General features: G+C 37.3%; 1 protein-coding gene across 2 annotated transcripts in view; it reads right to left on the reverse strand.

The window, feature by feature from the left end:
• The window catches only part of slc22a23 (solute carrier family 22 member 23), a 69,834-nt gene that overhangs the window by 43,455 nt on the left and 8,672 nt on the right, over positions 1-17,707 (reverse strand). Inside the window, exon 1 of one of the 2 annotated variants that reach the window (XM_052548583.1) lies at positions 13,417-14,379. The exons of the other annotated variant lie outside the window; for it this stretch is intronic. Coding sequence (XP_052404543.1) covers positions 13,417-13,833 — 417 coding nt within the window. The 5' untranslated portion in view covers positions 13,834-14,379. Of the gene's footprint in view, positions 1-13,416; positions 14,380-17,707 lie in introns of those variants that run through there. 2 annotated transcript variants of the gene reach the window in all.

Here is a 17,707-nt window from a genome sequence, read left to right on the forward strand (position 1 = left end):
AAAATAAAAAAACTCTCAGACATCTCATCTCACTTTGTCCCTCTGTTTGAGTATATGTGCTTCAGACTTCCATTGTCTGAGAGAAATTGCGCCCCTACAGGTGCAATTACCGGACTTTTACTTTCACTTTTAAATCGGTTAAAAATACAAATAAATACTTAGATTTAATTCACACTGACAAGCTAAACCAACATATCTGATTATTACCGGTTCAGGGCTCATGGATAAATTATTTCTGGCCAGAGATACGTGAGAAATAGGAGAGATGAATCACCGCTGTGATCACAAGCGTCTGGAGTAAAGAGCTCAGAAAAAATTAATTTATTCCTGTTTTATAGCTTTTAAAAATAAATTATTACAGCGATATCACACAATCAACCAATTAGAACACACCAAGAGCTAAATTCAGATGTTTTTGAACTGTTTGTGTGAAAATGAAATATTTGTGGCTGCCTATCTGAAATCACTGCTCCGATCAGCGCGCACAGTGTCACAAGTTCAAAACTAACGAATTTATTCTTGTTTAAGAGCTTTTTTAAATAAAACATTACCACAAATGCACACAATAAACCCATTGTAACACTACAAGAGCTAAATGCAGGTGTTTGTGAGACGTTTAAGTGTGCAAGACTATTTGAAAGCGCGACTGGCAGAATAACATATCTCTCGAGCTGCAGGTTTCTGTCTTTCGTCGTACGAACGAACACATCACGGACAAGATTATTTCAAAACACATAATAGCTTGGCGACTATAAACGAAAACAGCCACGTGAACATAAACTGTTGAGAAATATATCTGAAGTGGATCTACTGGATTTTAATATTAAGTGACCGCATATACCAGCTGCTTCTGTCTTCAATTTTAATCTATATAAAAAATGAAATTCATTCATCTTGGCTGCTTTTTTAATGTGTGTACGTATTTATTTATTTATTTATTATTTTGCTCTAACAAGAATTAATCTATATTTAATTAAATCAATTACATTTTATTTTACATTTGATTTGTCCATATCTGCATCTAAACGCCTAAAAACCTAAAACATGCTCTATTATACTATTGTTAGCAATTTCTTTATCATCCAATTTATCTGGTGTACACACTTTTATTTTCATAATAAACTTGTTTGTTAGATTATACACAGTTACAGTGGTCTATAATAAATATTAACAGGTTTTATTCAAGCTATTTAGAATGATTGCAGTAGGCTAATTTTTTTTAATGTAAATCCAAAAAAAAAAAAAAAAAAAAAAAAAAAAACATTGGAAAACAATGACTGTTGTACTTTTTTATACATTTTGTATAATTTCATAGTTTATGCATTATAGTTATAAAACAAATAAATGTAGCCACTCACATAGAAATCTTAGGCCTTATCCTTTTCTGACAGTTTTAGGGATTTTTAAAAATCCTAAAAAACCTTATTTGTGCTGCAAATAATAATTTCAAACTCAAAAAGTAAATAGTCAGTTCATGCTTTATAAAGCCTTGTCCCAATATTAATAGTCAGTAGTAAGCAGTTTATAAATACAGCTATAAATAGCTTGTTTTTGGTTTATAAGCACATTTATTAAAAAGGAGAGTAAAGGATCAGTTATCTTCCTATGAAAAATAAAAGATAAAAATAAACAAACAACAACACAGATTGATACAGAACAGAAAAATAAATTTTATTGTGGATTTATGATAAAATCAACCTGTAAATGAATTCATACTCCTCCTCATACTACTCCATACTCCTTTTTCAACATGATGCCAATATACTGAGATGTTAAATTGTGAATGGTTTTAGGATAGCTTAAATGGTGTTGCCATAGAGATTTATTAAAGTAACATAAAAAAATACAATAGTTATTTTACTATATCTTTACAATTTTTCATTCTAACTCTTCATAATTTTTTATATAAGTAGAAGTCCTCATTTGAAGGAAGCACAGTAAGTTTCATAGCTTTTTCATTTTCAAGAGCCAGCCTAAAATTAAAACTATCATAACTTATAAATCAAGCTTGCAATTCTTAGTACCAATAATGGTCACCAGAGGGAGCTATAGGATTACTTTTAAATAATTATTGTAGAAACGAGTATGATTTAAATAATTTATAGAAATCTTTCAAATAAAATAATATGTATTTTAGGAATTTTACTGATAAAATGACCCTCACTTAATTAGAATAACAAGCTGAAGTATTGTGAACTGTATATTAAGAATAATTCTTTATAGGCTTTATGGACAGATACGTTTTGAGTGACTCTTGAAGGATCAGCCCCACATCCTCTTTTACCACTGTTTAAAGAATTAATCTTACAGAACAGGTGTGAATGAATTTTGGATAGCTTGAATGGTTTTGTTGTGGTGATTTTTTGAAATAATAGTAAAAAAGGAACCAGTAAATGTCTTTTTATTTTTTTTAAAGTGCAGCTTCTAAACACTTAAAAAAAATGTACACATAAAAGACAAGTCATTCTGAGGCATATTTCCTCAGAATGACTGGTCTCATGACAATAGTTTCATGACTATACAACACTATATGGATGATAGAAAATAAAAAAACTATCATACATCTAATGTCACTCAGTCCCACTGTCACTGTGGGTAGTGTGTGTGTGTGTGTGTGTGTGTGTTTGTGTGTGTGTTAAGTGAATTAGGTGTGAAACTATCAGGGAGCATTTAGTCTCCAGCGCCAACATTTTACAGAACTGCCACTTTCCTGGAGTCTCCAGAATTACTCGGTGTCCGGCTCTGAGAGACTTAAGATCCCAAAAAATGATTTAATTAGAATACCATGAAGTATTGTGAAATACTATATATTAAGGCTTTATATATAGGCTTTATGAACAGATTAGAGTGACTCGTGAAGGACCAGCACCACCTCCTCTTGTTCGATGGTTTGAGGAATATATCTTCCAGAATCCAGGATTAAGATTTAAGAGCTTATTTTTATTCCACCTCCTTTCCTGAAAGTCTGTCTTGCAGAATTGACTAAAAATTAATCTTCACATTATTTCCTAATTATTTTGCAATTCTTTTTGTCAGTTCTTCTTGACCTGTTTTTCTCTTCCAGCTTTCCTGGACTATTGTATAGCACTCATAAATGATTAAATAAAAAACAATGGTAGTTATTAAGATTGATATGGTTTGGAATTGGTAAAAAATGCTTGGAAAAAAATCACAATAAAACAATGTTTTAATGTTTAAGTTTGGAATATTAACTGACGTGAATGAATGCTATATAAATATTGTTCATGTTAACATAATGTTTATGAATGGAATCTTATTGTAAAGTGTTACTAAAGTTATATATATATATATTGTTCTGTGAATGTGATTTTAAAGTCTAGATGATTCGGATTAACCCTTTAACTGCCATATCCTTTAAAACCTCACTGCCAGAGGGATATTGTGAATGCATGTGCCCGCTGTGCACAGTTTACCTGATGCCACCGGGGTGGCGATGGCACTGGTGGCTTGAGCCCGCCATCGCTGCTTGCAGCTATATTTAGGGCTCAAGCCCAAAGGGCGAGAGGCCTATTGTTTTCCTTAGGATTATTTTTTATTATTATTATTATTATTATTATTATTATTTTTTTCCAACGTCTCGGGGGCTTTTGGGGCCCTTAACGTGCTTAAAAAGTCTTGAAAATTGGCACACAGATTGGAACCTGCGGCCATTAGGGCCGGGCAGAGACTGATATACGGGCGTGGCACAGGGGCTCTACAGCGCCCCCTGGAATATGGAGGGCCATATATCATACATTCTTGCTCGTAGACGAATGAAACTCGGTACACATATAAATCTCATCAATCCAAACAACTTTTGTATTGCATATCATAGGCTCCGCCCAACAGGAAGTTGGCTATTTAGGGTTTAGTATTCAAATTTTTCGTCAAAGTTGTGGGGGCTTTTGGGGTCCTTAACATACTCAAAAACTCTTGAAAATTTGCGCACACTTTGGAATCTGTGGCCTTTAGGAGCCTGCAGAGGCTGGGACCCGGGCGTGGCACAGGGGCTCTACGGCGCCCCCTGGAACACAGTCAGAAATGTTGATGTATAGCTCACACATACTTGCACATATTCATATGAAACTCAGTACACATATAGATCTCATCGTGCCGAACAACTTTCGTATTGCATGTCATAGGCTCCACCCAACAGGAAGTCAGCTATTTAGAGTTATGTAAAAAGCGCATGCTCTGGAATTTGAAATACTTGTCATAGGTTTTTTTCTCGATTGCCGCCAAACTTGGTCAACATGATCTCAAGACACTGGGGATGAAAAATTGCCAGGGGATTTTTGATATCTCGAACGGTTTGCTCGTGGCGAGGCGTTGAAATTATGGCGAGAAATGAGAAACAGGAAGTGTCTAATACCGTCCACATACATTTCCTGATTTTAATCAAACTTCATCAGATTATTCGTTGTATGATGTCGATCGCATATATGTGACTATTAGGAGTCAAAGTTATAGCGCCACCAACTGGCAGAAGGAAGTGTGTCATTTTCAAAATGATTTGAATTCAGCATCTTATTATTACTCGATTTGCTTCAAACTTCATCAGAATAATGTTAAAACACAGCCGATATAAATCTGCAAGGGGGATATTGATATCTAAAAAATTGTTGGCGTGGCAACATGTCAAACTGGAATACTTCTCAGGTGATTTTGAGGCAAATAACATACTTAGAATTTCACAAAACTCTGAACACACATCAGTATTTCTGATAGGAACTTAAATTGTGAATGGATTTTGGATAGCTTGAATGGTTTTGCCGTGGTGATTTTTTTAAATGACCTTACAAAGGGAATCATTATTGTATTTTTAAATTGCAGCTTCCAAACACGTCAAAGAATTTTTTCATACAGATGAAAAAGTCATTCTGAGGAAATATGCATAGTTTAACGACTTTACAACACTGTATGGATAACAGAAAATTAAAAAACTGTCAGATGTGCTTCAGACTTCCATTGTCTGAGAGAAATTGCGCCCCTACAGGTTCAATTCCCGAGCTTTTACTTTCACTTTTAAATCGGTTAAAAATACAAATAAATACTTAGATTTAATTCACACTGACAAGCTAAACCAACATATCTGATTATTACCGGTTCAGGGCTCATGGATAAATTATTTCTGGCCAGAGATACGTGAGAAATAGGAGAGATGAATCACCGCTGTGACCACGAGCGTCTGGAGTAAAGAGCTCAGAAAAAACGAATTTATTCCTGTTTTAAAGCTTTTAAAAATAAATTATTACAGCGATATCACACAATCAACCAATTAGAACACACCAAGAGCTAAATTCAGATGTTTTTGAACTGTTTGTGTGAAAATGAAATATTTGTGGCTGCCTATCTGAAATCACGCCTCCGATCAGCGCGTACAGTGTCGAGCTCAAAACAAACGAATTTATTCTTGTTTAAGAGCTTTTTTAAATAAAATATTACCACAAATGCACACAATAAACCCATTGTAACACAACAAGAGCTAAATGCAGGTGTTTGTGACCTGTTTAAGTGTGCAAGACTATTTGAAAGCGCGACTGGCAGAATAACATATCTCTCGAGCTGCAGGTTTCTGTCTTTCGTCGTACGAACGAACACATAACGGACAAGATTATTTCAAAATACATAATAGCTTGGCGAATATAAACGAAAACAGCCACGTGAACATAAACTGGATCTACTGGATTTGAATATTAAAGTGACCACATTTACCACTTGCTTCTGTCTTCAATTTTAATCTATATAAAAAAGGAAACTCATTCGACTTGGCTGCTTTTTTAATGTGTGCGTATTTATTTATTTACCTTTTTATACATTTTGTATAATTTCATAGTTTGTGTATTACAATTATGAAAACAAAAATAAATTTAGCCACTCACATAGAAATAGCTTAGGCCTTAACCTTTTTCTGTCAGTTTTAGGGATTTTTAAAAATCCTAAAAAAAACTTATTTGTGCTGCAAATAATAATTTCAAACTCATTTGATACTGACCTATGACATCCTGTGACATTATATTTATTTGAATTTACATAATCTCATAGATGTAACAGTAAATCTGTTCAGCTCACAGATCAATACTAAGCTGTAATGCAAGCAGAACTTTCACAAATGCTTATGAGTCATTTAAGGATTTGATAACACTGTAAAATAATGTCTAATTTGTTAACATTAGCAAATTCATTGATAACACTTTATAATAACTGCACTCATTAGTAAATAGTCAGTTCATGCTTTATAAAGCCTTGTCCCAATATTAATAGTCAGTAGTAAGCAGTTTATAAATACAGCTATAAATAGCTTGTCCTTGGTTTATAAGCACATTTATTAAAAAGGAGAGTAAAGGGTCAGTTATCTTCCTATGAAAAATAAAAGATAAAAATAAACAAACAACAACACAGATTGATACAGAACTCAGAAATTTTATTGTGGATTTATGATAAAATCAGCCTGTAAATGAATTCATACTCCTCCTCATACTACTCCATACTCCTTTTTCAACATGATGCCAATATACTGAGATGTTAAATTGTGAATGGGTTTAGGATAGCTTAAATGGTGTTGCCATAGAGATTTATTAAAGTAACATAAAAAATACAATAGTTATTTTACTATATCTTTAAAATTTTTCATTCTAACTCTTCATAATTTTTTATATAAGTAGAAGTCCTCATTTGAAGGAAGCACAGTAAGTTTCATAGCTTTATCATTTTCAAGAGCCAGCCTAAAATTAAAACTATCATAACTTATAAATCAAGCTTGCAATTCTTAGTACCTATAATGGCCACCAGAGGGAGCTATAGGATTACTTTTAAATAATTATTGGAGAAACGAGTATGATTTAAATAATTTATAGAAATCTTTCAAATAAAATAATATGTATTTTAGGAATTTTACTGATAAAATGACCCTCACTTAATTAGAATAACAAGCTGAAGTATTGTGAACTGTATATTAAGAATAATTCTTAATAGGCTTTATGGACAGATACGTTTTGAGTGACTCTTGAAGGATCAGCACCACATCCTCTTTTACCACTGTTTAAAGAATTAATCTTACAGAACAGGTGTGAATGAATTTTGGATAGCTTGAATGGTTTTGTCGTGGTGATTTTTTGAAATAATAGTAAAAAAGGAACCAGTAAAAAAAAGTGCAGCTTCTAAACACTTCAAAAAAATGTACACATAGAAGACAAGTCATTCTGAGGAAATATGCATAGTTTCATGACTATACAACATTATATGGATGACAGAAAATTAAAAAACATACATCTGATGTCACTCTGTCCCTCTGTCACTGTGTGTGTGTGTTTGTGTGTGTTTTAAGTGAATTAGGTGTGAAACTATCAGGGAGCATTTAGTCTCCAGCGCCAACATTTTACAGAACTGCCACTTTCCTGGAGTCTCAGAATTACAATGTGTCAGGTTCTGAGAGATCTAAGATTCCAAAAAATTATTTAATTAGAATACCATGAAGTATTGTGAAATACTATATATTAAGACTTTATATATAGGCTTTATGAACAGATTAGAGTGACTCGTGAAGGACCAGCACCACCTCCTCTTGTCCGATGGTTTGAGGAATATATCTTCCAGAATCTGGGATTAAGATTTAGGAGCTCATTTTTATTCCACCTCCTTTCCTGAAAGTCTGTCTTGCAGAATTGACTAAAAATTAATCTTCACATTAATTCCTAATTCTTTTGCAATTCTTTTGTCAGTTCTTCTTGACCTGTTTTTCTCTTCCAGCTTTCCTGGACTATTGTATAGCACTCATAAATGATTAAATAAAAAATAATGGTAGTTATTAAGATTGATATGGTTTGGAATTGGTAAAATGTGCTTGGAAAAAAATCACAATAAAACAATGTTTTAATGTTTAAGTTTGGAATATTAACTGACATGAATGAATGCTATATAAATATTGTTCATGTTAACATAATGTTTATAAATGAAATCTTATTGTAAAGTGTTACTAAAGTTATATATATATATATATATATATTGTTCTGTGAATGTGATTTTAAAGTCTAGATGATTCGGATTAACCCTTTAACTGCCATATCAAGTTCAAGTTCTAGTTCAAGTTCAATTTATTTGTATAGCGCATTTACAACAGCCTCCTGGCTGACCAAAGTGCTTTAACATAAGAGCAAGAATATTACACATACATAAAAATAGACCAGACAAAAAATTTAAAACCACCCATTTCAAAATGTAGCATAACACAGTAGTCAGTACACTAAGGAAAATAAAAAAGTTTTTAGCAAAGATTTAAAAATAGACAAGGAAGGGGCCAGTCTGATCTCTAAAGGCAGGGTATTCCAGAGTCGTGGCCCAGCCACTGCAAATGCACGCTCCCCTCTACGCTCCCCTCTATCCTTTAAAACCTCACTGCCAGAGGGATATTGTGAATGCATGTGCCCGCTGGGCACAGTTTACCTGATGCCACCGGGGTGGTGATGGCATTGGTGGCTTGAGCCCGCCATCGCTGCTTGCAGCTATATTTATTATTATTCTTCTTCTTCTTCTCCCGAATGAATCGCATTTTTGAGGGCTTTAACATGCGCAAAAAGTCATGAAACTTTGCACACGCGTCAAACCTGGTGAAAATTTTCGTCTGATATAGGATTCAGAAGAGGGTGTGGCAAAATGGCTCGACAGCGCCACCTATACCAAGAAAATCAACAGCCTTCCAGCTATGTTTCACGTACATGCACGAAAATTGGCACACATATGTAACACACCAATACCTACAAAGAAGACTCTTGGAGTGAAATTCTAAACCCAACAGGAAGTCGGTTATTTTTAATATTATGAGCAAATTTTGTGTAATTTTGGTCATTTCCATGTGTTGTATTTTAACGAACTCCTCCTAGAGAGTTCTTCAAATCATCACCAAATTTGGTATGCCTAATCTAAAGGCCTTTGCGATGTTAAATTGCGAAGATCTTGAGTTTTCGTTGAAGGGCGTGTCCGTGGCGGCCTGGCGAATTTCGATGATTCGCCATGAAAAATGAAGTTGCTATAACTCAGACATACAATGACCAATTTGCCCCAAACTTCACATGTTTGATGAGACTCCGAAGCTGAACAGATTGACATGCCCATATTCAGTTATATTCATAGCGCCACCTATTGGCAACAGGAAGTGACATATTTTACGCTGCGATGAACTACTCCTAGAAATTTTATGACATCAATGTCTTTTTTGTGGTCAGTCTAATCTAAAGGCCTGTGCGATGTTCAGTTGTGAAGATCTTGAGTTTTCGTTAAATGGCTTGTTCATGGCGCCGCGACGAAGTTCGATGTCTCGCCATGAGAATAAAAGATGTTATAACTCAGGCATAAAATGTCCGATCTTCCCCAAACTTCACATGTGTGATAAGAGTCCTGGCCTGAACAGATCTGCAGGCCAATATTCCACCGGGTGTGGCAGAATGGCTCTATAGCGCCACCTATACACTTTCAACGGAGTGCGCCTCGAGCTATGTTTCACGTACATGTACAAAAATTGGTACACACATGTAACACTCATATACCTACAAAAAAGTCTCTTGGTACGAAATCCGGATCCCAACAGGAAGTCAGTTATTTTGCATTTTCCCTTCAAAATTGGTGTTGTTTTTGCCATTTTCAGGGGTTGTACTTTAACGAACTCCTCCTAGAGATTTATTCAGATCAACACCAAACTTGGTCAATGTAATCTAAAGCCCTTTGCGATAATAAATTGCGAAAGACTTGAGGTTTCGTTAAAGGGCGTGTCCATGGCGGCCTGACAAATTTCGATGTTTCGCCATGAAAAAGGAAGTTGCTGTAACTCAGACATACAATGTCCAATCTGCCCCAAACTTCACATGTTGGATAAGACTCTTGACCTGAACAGATCTACATGCCAATATTCAGTTATAGTCATAGCGCCACCTATTGGCAACAGGAAGTTACATATTTTACACTGCGACAAACTACTCCTAGAAATTTTATGACATCAGTGTCTTTTTTGTGGTCAGTCTAATCTAAAGACCTGTGTGATGTTTAGTTGTGAAGATCTTGAGTTTTTGTTAAAAGGTGTGTCCATGGCGCCGTGATGAAGTTCGATGTCTCGCCATGGGAATAAAAGATGTTATAACTCAGGCATAAAATGTCCAATCTTGCCCAAACTTCACTTTTGTGTAAAGGGTCCTGGCCTAAACAGATCTGAAGGCCAATATTCCATCGAGTGTGGCAAACTGGCTCGATAGCGCCACCTATACAATTTCAACGGAGTGCGTATACACTTTAAACGGAGTGCGCCTCGAGCTATGTTTCACGTACATGTACAAAAATCGGTACACACATGTAACACACCAATATCTACGAAAAAGTCTCTTGGTACGAAATCCGAATCCCAACAGGAAGTCAGTTATTTAGAATTTTCTCTGCAAAATTAGTGTTGTTTTGGCCATTTTCAGGGGTTGGACTTTGATGAACTCCTCCTAGAGATTTATTCAGATCAACACCAAACTTGGTCAGTGTAATCTAAAGCCTTTTGCGATCTTAAATTGCGAAGATCTTGAGGTTTCGTTAAAGGGCGTGTCCATGGCGGCCTGACAAATTTCGATGTTTCGCCATGAAATAGGATGTTGTTTTAACTCAGGCATTAAATGTCCAATCCTCCCCAAACCTCACATGTTCGACAAAAGTCCTGCCCTGAACACATCTGAAGGCCAATATTCCACTATAATGATAGCACCACCTGCTGGCAAAAGGAAGATTGGCACATATATGGAATAAACATTGATATATTCTACTTATATTTATGAGTTTAAACGCATATTTCTCACCGTTCACCTATTAACTAAAGCCACTCGCTGCCGGTGAGCCCGGGTGCGAGGGCCCGTTCATCGCTGCTTGCAGCTTTAATTATATATATTTTTTTAATGACAATACCATAAATGTGTACTAACATCTAAGACAGGTATATAATCAGCGTATGACAACAAGCTGTCAAAAAACAAACAAAAGCACACCTCAAAGCCAACATAACTGAACAAATATTGATCGTTCCGCTTTCTGAGGAGCTCAAACTGCACAAGGAAATAACCGACGCGATCACCTCATAATTTATGCTAAAATATGGTGCCAGCACAGCAGATACAGTCAGTAAAGTCAACAAAAAACACCAAAAGCCATCACACATTAATCTTCCCCCAGATGCTCTCCATGAAATACATGAGAAACGCGAAAGAGCAAAAGCAGGAGAAATACTAGGACGATGACGAGGTCAATAACGAATCCGTACACGAGTTGCAGCATGCAGCTTTTTATTAATGAGATGTCTGCAAACAGTTCACTTTCCTGAAGATCACACTGACTGGAGAAAACATGTCTCTGTGTTCAAGAGAAGAAGCTTTAGCGGCCCGACCGGGGAATGTGTGTGGAGCAATGCATGTCTTCACCAGAAACTAAGGCTCAAATACATCGCTTGAGCAGAGACATTTAAGTGTCTACAGGGGTCACATGCATTATTTAATTGGTACTATTAGTTGACAATGAGATTCAGAAATATTTCAATAACACACTTAGTTGAATTTGGCAAGTGATAGACTGTTTTTGTCTGAAGTTCTGACTGTAAAACATAAGACCTGGCGCCACTAGTGTTCAAGAATCTGGAAGATATTGGGTCATTTCAGGACTTTCCAGAAGGCCAGTGTTTCCTGCCTGAAACAAACTCTTCATCTGCTGAACACTACGACACTGTCTGAGGAAGAGGAGGACACTGAACTGACGAAAACTAGCAAATCAAATGCATCAATAAAAACTGTTCAATATTCAATGCTGTGTCGCCTAAATTCACCTACAATGTTTTTGAGTGTTTTTTTTTTTGTTATTATTATTATTTAAACATATTATAAAACTTTATTAGCTCCAAATTATTGGCTTATTTTACACCACCGATCCAAAGTTCGATGTCAATAAAAATAATAATAAAAAAATACATTATTTTATTTAACAAGGATGCATTAAATTGATTAACAGTGACACTATAGTATATATATTAAATTATATATTAAAATTGTAAAAATAAATGCTGTTCTCACAACATCGACACTGTTACTAAACTGCATTAAAACAAAATTAAATTGACTTGAAACGTATGAACTTTGCTGCCTTTTGCAGAATTGTTTCACAGCTTCCACAAAAATATGAAACAGCACAACTTTGATTAGACTCAGAAATGTTTCTCGAGCAGCAAATCAGCATCTTAGAACGATTTCTGAAGATCGTGTGACACTGAAGACTGAAGTAATGATGCTGAAAATTCAATTTTGTTTTTTTTTAATGCAGCAACCATAAACGACACCTCCGAATTGATTATATAGACAACGGTTTCAATAAGTAAATAGAAATCGACTGCTGGAAATGCATGCCAACACAGTAACAGGATTTCCTTTCAGAGAGAACAGCAAAGCCATGGGTAAATTGATGCTTTCGTACAAGTTTGCTGATTCACTCTCATGGCAGGCTCTGTGCACTGCTTACAGTTTTGTGGGACTTTTTATGAACGTTTTATGCAAATATGGAATAAAGTAGCACTTAATCTGCCTCTCTGCTTGTACACGTCATAACACGAGCATCTAGACAGAGAAAACACCACTTACAGCACATTTGATGAAGACTTATTAATAGGGAATCCAGATTGGCAGGGAAGGACATAATGTGACACTAATATGATAAACTCAAAAGGCCTGCGGTGGCGTTCTCTTATCTCTGTAGACTGCTCAGAATTACTGTGTAACCCTCAGAGCCTGTTGACCCATATTCACTATTGCATAACGCACCGACAGGCTAATGGAGGCCAAAGGGCAGGACGCAGATGGTTAAAAGGGTGCTGGTGTTTTTTTAAGAGCGGTTATGTCATCTGGTCAGCATGAGGGAACCCGGTGACATGACACCCCGTGATGGCTGGCACCTTGTCAGCCGTTGATGCAGAGGACTCATATTCATCTCAGTCAGCAATGCCATTCTTTCTACAGAGTCGGTCTTTCGCTGTAATGCAGGCCTCTAGATGCTTTGTAAACAAACTCACCTTTCCACATGCATTCATGCGGGTGCTGATGGAGATAGCAAAAAATGTGTGAAATGCAACTGCGTGCTTGTCTACAACACAAGTCCATTACGAGTATGAACAATGGTTTTATTATTGTAAAAGTGTGGCAGCATGGTTTTTTTTTTTTGGTGCATTTATTGCCATCACATAGTTCCATAGTTAAGCTATGGTTAGTTTAGCAAGACTATTGTTAATCTGTGGGTTTAGTAGCCATGTTTTTTGGTTTGATTTGTATAGTGAAGCAGTTAGGGGAGCTTGAAACTGCCTGGCAGCCCGATGCTCAAGTTTATCCCCGAAAAACTGAGGGGGAACACACACACACTTACCTTGGTGACAACATTCTGTTCTAGTCCGATTTGCAGTTCGCATCCCGACTGCGTGCAGATGCACTGTGATGACGCATTAGCGGAGCCGCTCGCGTTATTGACGGTGAAATTGAATATCGCCGGTGTAACACCGGGAGAAGGACCGCTGCTATTCCGCTGCACTTGCACACAAGTATCCGGCACAGCCAGGAGAAAATAGTCAGAAAATTGGCTGAAGCCAATGAAAATGGCCGGGATCCATGTTAAAACGATCAGCTGTTTCTGAAATCTCCCGAAGCCGCCCACGCTCGGCAAAACACCGCCGTCGATCTGCGAGAGTAAATCGGGCGATTTATTGGTTTCGGGGGTAACGAAGCCGTTCTCCGGTGGATGAGGCTCGATGTCCAGCTGAGACACGGCCATCACCGTCTCGCACATACCGCAGCCCGGTTCACGAATGCGTCAGAACCGCACACAATCCCCGTTCACACTGGATGCACAATCACTAAGAGAGCTCAGGGAGTGGTTTGCGTGTCTTCACCCGAGCCGAAGGCGTCACGATCCGTCGCTCGAGATCAATCGATACACAAGAGTCACCGGCTCGTCCCGACCGCTCCACTATCCAAACACGCGTCTGATCGCTCAACAACTGCTGGGTTCAAGGAAAGCGCTGCTGATCCGAGCCCATTCCCTCCGTTCACAGCCACAGGTAACACACCTGTCCCAGCCACGCGTCCCCGCCGCGCGTGACATTACACTCAGACGCGCGTCATAATCCAGTCTCTCCGTCTCGCGCTGATAGCTCGTTATTTCAGTTGGCACGCGCTCTATACGCGCTCCCGTGATCATATGGACCGATTAAACCGACACGAGGGCGGAACTCGTCCTTTAACACACTCGTTGATTGGATCACACTGGTTTCAGTCACATCTCGTGCTCGACTTCAGCACCTCAGCAGCTTCTGTTCAGCACTAATTCAGCTACAGGCAATCCACAGCCTAGATTTTAAAGGTTTAAATAGTTATGCTCTTTAATAAGCGTTTAATCAAATCATTTAGTAATGTGAGGATTGGAGACCTGATTAAGTTTTTTGCAGTTAACTGCTGCCATCTATCGCCTCAAACTGGCAGAAAGACGATTTAAATGACTATTTTAGCACAGGGGTCAAAGTAGACACCTCTGAAGCAGCTCATCAAGGTCTTACGAGCCCTGCGTCCCAGTGTGCACACTATCCGTCATAAACCATGTGTGATAGTTAGTCATTTTCAACACTATTTAGGGCAGACAGGGTGGATAGTATGCATATTGGGATGCAGGATATCTATAGGATTGCTATTCTTTAGACTATTTAAAAATAACTTCTGAGCTTTATATAGGTTTACTCTCAGAGAAAAAATGTACAAAAGCTGTCACTGGGGCGGCATGACCTTTCAAAAGCTAATATGCACTGTACACTGTACTAAAATGCATCCTTGAGGGGAAAATAAGGTACAAAAGTGTATCGTTCCACTTTTCCCCTTTCCAGAGAGTGCATGCACTGCTGGTGTGTTTGATGATGCAATGATATGATTTACTATTTTTATACATGATTCTATACAGACAGTGTGGGGAGTACTTACATAGGTAATTTAATTACAAAATAAATGCATTTGTAATCACAATTTTAAATTTTAACTTATGAAAATGTTAACAATTACAAATCTGACATCTGAATTCTTTTTTATTTATTTCACACACACTTACATACAGATTTGTATGATTAGACTGCTCTACAATACGAGACACCATTGTTTTGTTGACAGTCTAACTGTTTTATTACAAATTTGGATAATTTAAGATAAACTGTTTTTAACAAGGCATTGTTAGATGCCGGTGTTTTCTGACTCATCCATGCAAAGATTGGATTTCAAGAACATTATCATAGCTATTACTTTTTGTGGCTTTAAAACTTGCATTCAACCTTAGAATGATCTCAAAGTCAGATTTTTTTTTTTTTTTTTTTTTTGGTGGCTGTGCTTTAAAATTAGATTATAATAATCTTAATTCAAGTGATGAAGGATTTTAGTGTTGAGTTCTACTGTAAGGTTAACCCTTCCTGGTTCAGTTGAAAACATTAGAAATCTAGAAAAGCTGTACAAAATAATCAAATGTAGTTAAGTAATTGAAATATTTACACTGCTGATTACATTTTAAACAGGGTAACTTGTAATCTTTAACCTATTACATTTCCAAAGTAACCTTCCCAACACTGGATATAATCAGTAGAAGCAAAGACTTGTCTAATAGTCGTGGACAAGCATTATTTGAGTAAGCCTGCCATCTAGTGGTGACCAATAGTGTTACAGTTGTTACAGGAATTGTCTTCATTGTAATTTTGTAACCTGTGGATTTGAAGGCAGAGGTTGTAGAGCTGAACTCCTTTTATCTCGAGAGTAAAACACACGTTAAAGGTTTGTTTGGAGAACATGTTCTTACTTCATTCATCTTTAGTTTGCTCAGTTCATAGCTGGACTGCTTCTTTATTCACTGATTGAAAGACACATGACATGAAAACAAAAGCAGCAATACTGTATTAAATGCTTAGCCAGGAACTCTAAAGATGAAAGAATATCCTTTCAGATAAAGAGAAAGTGAAAAGGAAATATGTCAAATTAGGAAGAGTAAATATTTGTTTGCTGGTTTGTTCATTTTAGTTTTAGATTAAGTTTTCTTAAATGTTTTACTCTGCCATTATCATTGGTCATCTTTATGTCTGTAACCATGGCATCACGCTTTGATTTGATCATGTTTACGCTGAATGTGTGAACGTTCACCTGTTAGGACAGAGAAAGAGATCACACCCTTGTATTAAAGTCCTCGACCTTTGACCCCAGTCATGAGTCATAGACTCAGTCATGTGATACAAGGCAGACACTGCGCTGCTTTACCGACTTATTTTACTGTTTTAGTTGTACTTAATGATCTCTTTTAAAAAAAGACCAATAATGTAGAGAAAGCAGCTGCTGCTGTCATACAGGGAGGTTCTTACAAATGCAAATAATAATAATAATAATTACATAGAAAATAAAAAGAAAATAAATAAATAAATAATAAAAAAGAGAAAGAAATAGATAAAACAATCTCAGTAATTATAAAAAAATTGCAAAATTAAAACAAAAATCCAAATCAGTTAAAGCTTGTTTAATGCTGTGGTTTTGTCAAATTTGTCATATAATAAAATTACAATAATTCAGAATATTTTTGTGTGTTCTCCTCTCTCTCTCTCTCTCCGTCCCCAATTTTTCACTTGTTTCTTAATTGTTCGAGACTCCAACCGCTGTTTCATCTATTAGAAGATTACTGTCAGTCTTTGGGGGAAGTTTTTACGCCTGTATGTTTTATCTATTGTCCCAAGTACAAAAGGAGCAACAAGCTGTCACACACCTGGACTCATTTAATGTGTTTTTGCCCGTGACCCAGTTTCTGTCTTTCCGTGTTTGATTAGTTCCCAGGTGTGTCCATTATCTTCCTCATGTGTTCCATGTCCCTGTTAATTTAATGATTCCATCCACCTGTGTTTCCCCAATTATCTGTTGTACATAAGCCTTGTCATTCAGTTCTGTTTTGTCGGGTCTTCTCACTTGTGCTCATTTGCCACTTGCTACTTACGTGTGTCTACCTCTGTGCTCCATGTTGGATATCCCCTGTGTTGGATATATTAAAAACCTTATTCCGTTTATCCTCGACTCCGTATTCCTTCAGGCAGCGTAAAACCGTGACAGAAGACCCGACCTCAAAGGAGAAAATAGAAAACTGCGTGTTCTTCCCTCCGTTTTGCTTTTGTTTTTTCACAGTCTTTTCTTCTCTTAGTGTCTATGGATCCCCTCTATCGTCCCGAATTCCTCATCCTCCTGCTGAAGCAGGAAGGACGTTCTCTCGAGGACCATACCAGACTGTTTTCCCTATTAGCTAATGCCACCAGCTACCCGGACGGCGCGCTCTGCACCTTCTACAACACCAGCCTGAACTCCAAATGCAGAGCGTTGTCGTCCGAAGATGGTCCTCGAGAGGATTTCGCCGCATACGTGGAGTGGACTCTGGCGAGAAATGGGTCACCTCTCACCGTCTGCCCCATAGAGGACCTCGCCAGCCCCACTCCCGACCCAGAGACCAGCCAGCCACCATCACGCCGCACGGAGCCAGAGCCCACCGCAGCCGCAGAGCCCGAGCCATCCACTGACAGGGAACCGGAACTCGAGAGCGCGACTGACCAGGTGTGTGAGCCGGCAACACCGTGCATCGTGGGAGTCCTCGTGGAGATCGAGGGCGTGGA

Source organism: Carassius gibelio, chromosome B2, assembly GCF_023724105.1.
Source record: "Carassius gibelio isolate Cgi1373 ecotype wild population from Czech Republic chromosome B2, carGib1.2-hapl.c, whole genome shotgun sequence".
In the NCBI taxonomy this organism is placed as follows: Eukaryota; Metazoa; Chordata; class Actinopteri; order Cypriniformes; family Cyprinidae; genus Carassius; species Carassius gibelio.